General features: G+C 35.2%; 1 protein-coding gene across 3 annotated transcripts in view; it reads right to left on the bottom strand.

The window, feature by feature from the left end:
* Positions 1-305: 305 nt before the first annotated feature.
* Positions 306-2,307, bottom strand: part of LOC138015422 (uncharacterized) — a 6,771-nt gene continuing 4,769 nt past the window's right edge. Inside the window, exons 2-3 of one of the 3 annotated variants that reach the window (XR_011125553.1) lie at positions 1,122-2,307; positions 306-380 (exon numbers count right to left, since the gene is read on the bottom strand). The exon at positions 1,122-2,307 is cut by the window's right edge and continues 4,072 nt beyond it. Coding sequence is in view for 1 of the 3 variants with exons in the window: in XM_068862451.1 (XP_068718552.1) it covers positions 355-380 (26 nt within the window). In the remaining 2 variants the exon portion in view is untranslated. Of the gene's footprint in view, positions 381-1,121 lie in introns of those variants that run through there. The other 2 variants (XM_068862451.1, XM_068862450.1) reach the window with 2 other exon arrangements.

Here is a 2,307-nt window from a genome sequence, read left to right as displayed (position 1 = left end):
ACTACTACTACTAATAATGATGATGATGATGATGATAACAATAACAATACCTATATTGATAATGATAATGGAACGATAATGTGAAACACACAGCTGTAGTTCTTGTGTTAGTATGACACTCTACATGCACTGCTGTCTCAAGCAGTTTGAATTTTAGGAGCCTTTTGTCACCCTGGAAAGCGAGCACAGAATTCATAATACCTAGCACCATTGTACACATGCAAAAGCAATAAAATACTTGCTAGGATAAACCTGTATACTTTTGTCTACAATAAGGTAGAACAACTGGAACCTTGAAATAGCTCTTCATTTTACATTTTTATTCATCTCTTCAGTTACACAATTGCTAATGTCCTATTCCTTGCTATTTCCATGGTAGCCTGAAAAATAATTAAAAAGGAAATAAATTAGAGACCAATATTAATTGAGTAGAGCCAGCAGTAATGCTGATTGAGTTTTCAGATCTAGCTATGGACTCACTAATCATTGTTATCACAGGGGACCCACACAAAGGGTGAATTTAGAAGCAATGTATGAGAATAGCAAAAAGTTCCATAATTATTATTGTACTATTCTGCAATAAATATTTACACAAGATGAGGATAAACTATCTGAAATGATCTTGTGCTGTTGTTATTATGGCTGAAAATGGCAAATTGTAGCAATTTTTACCAGAGCAACACACGTCCTTGAAATCGCTAAATTTCCCACAAGCAGCCACAATAACGACACAGCAGAACATTTCGGATGAAGGTTAGTTTATTCTCATCTTATATGCAAATATTTATCCCAGAATTGTACAATAATATGGAACTTTTTGCTATTCTCATACATTGCTTCTAAATTCAATAATACCAAGGGTCAAACACATTATGTAGGCAACCTGTGATTGTTAGTATTTGTAAAAAGTAGACTCAAGCCCCTGTAATTCTTTGATGCAGAAACCTTACGCTTAAGTTGAAACATGTTTATTTATCATGAATGTCTTTGCGGATTGGCAAAAAAAAAACAGCTTGAGGTAATAAGATCTATTTGTCATCATGGTGCAGAGCAGTCAACATATTTAGCTATATATCTTTCCAGATCAACTGAAAAATTGAAAAAAAATTTCCTTGACTCACCAAATATGACAGTCACATCTTGAGCTGGATGGATAACAACATCAGTAAAATTTCTGCAGGCCATATAGGTCTAGCACTTAAACTGGCCAAATTGAATGGACTTTCTCCATGCCATAAATTATTTTAATAAAATTTAAAATGTTACCATGACTGAACAAACTGTTGAGCATCTTCCTCCCAATGACACGGATTTGCAGCCATTCACATTAAAGAAGAATTGAAACTTAATACACAACTGAATAGAGGGCCAAAAAGGAAACAAAGTTCTCAGTGCAAACCATGAATGCCCTAACTCAACCTGACGGAAGAGAGAGAGTCGTAAGAATGAACAAACAAAGAATGCCCATCGTCACAAGCCTAACTCAACCTGACGGAAGAGAGATGGTCGTAAGAATGAACAAACAATGAATGGCCATCGTCACAAGCCTAACTCAAACTGACGGAAGAGAGATGGTCGTAAGAATGAACAAACAATGAATGGCCATCGTCACAAGCCTAACTCAACCTGACGGAAGAGAGATGGTCGTAAGAATGAACAAGCAATGAATGCCCATCGTCACAAGCCTAACTCAGTTTGGCTTTGTACAGAGACAAAGTATGACTAAAGATAATTTGTGATTGTTGAAAAGGAAAAGTAAAAATCTGCCAAGTAAAAAATAATTAGTGCTGTTGGTCACAATAACAATAATTGTTTTGTCAATGTATGTGTTGATGACAGCAGTTATTGCTGACACAATCATACATTGTAAGAACAATAGTATATCTTAATTAAGCACCCATCCCAAAACAGCTGATCATCAGAAGCATTCACACAATTAAAACCACAGTCTGACCAGAACCAACAAAGTTTTCTTAGTCAGAAATACAATACCAACAATAGCAGGTTACGAGAGCTGCTAATTACTGCTTTGTTTTTCAGCTTGGGTTTCCTTATTTTGGGCTGAGAATTTTAGCTTATGGAAACCATACTAAAAGCATGGCACAACTCTTATTATCTGTATTATTTTTAAGTGCTATTAAAAGAGATTTCTTATAACATAAAATAGTAAAAACGAACGATAAAATCCGACGTTTCGGAGTAGTCATGACTCCATTATGAAGGAAAAATGTTTGATCATGCAAATTACAGCATTTAAAGCGATACAGTATGTTGCCCAGTATCCGGACACTTCAGTTTAGAAATGTT

This window comes from Montipora capricornis, chromosome 9 (assembly GCF_036669925.1).
Source record: "Montipora capricornis isolate CH-2021 chromosome 9, ASM3666992v2, whole genome shotgun sequence".
Classification (NCBI taxonomy): Eukaryota; Metazoa; Cnidaria; class Anthozoa; order Scleractinia; family Acroporidae; genus Montipora; species Montipora capricornis.
The sequence above is the reverse complement of the archived record's forward strand: the minus strand, read 5'-3'. Positions and strand labels throughout refer to the sequence as shown.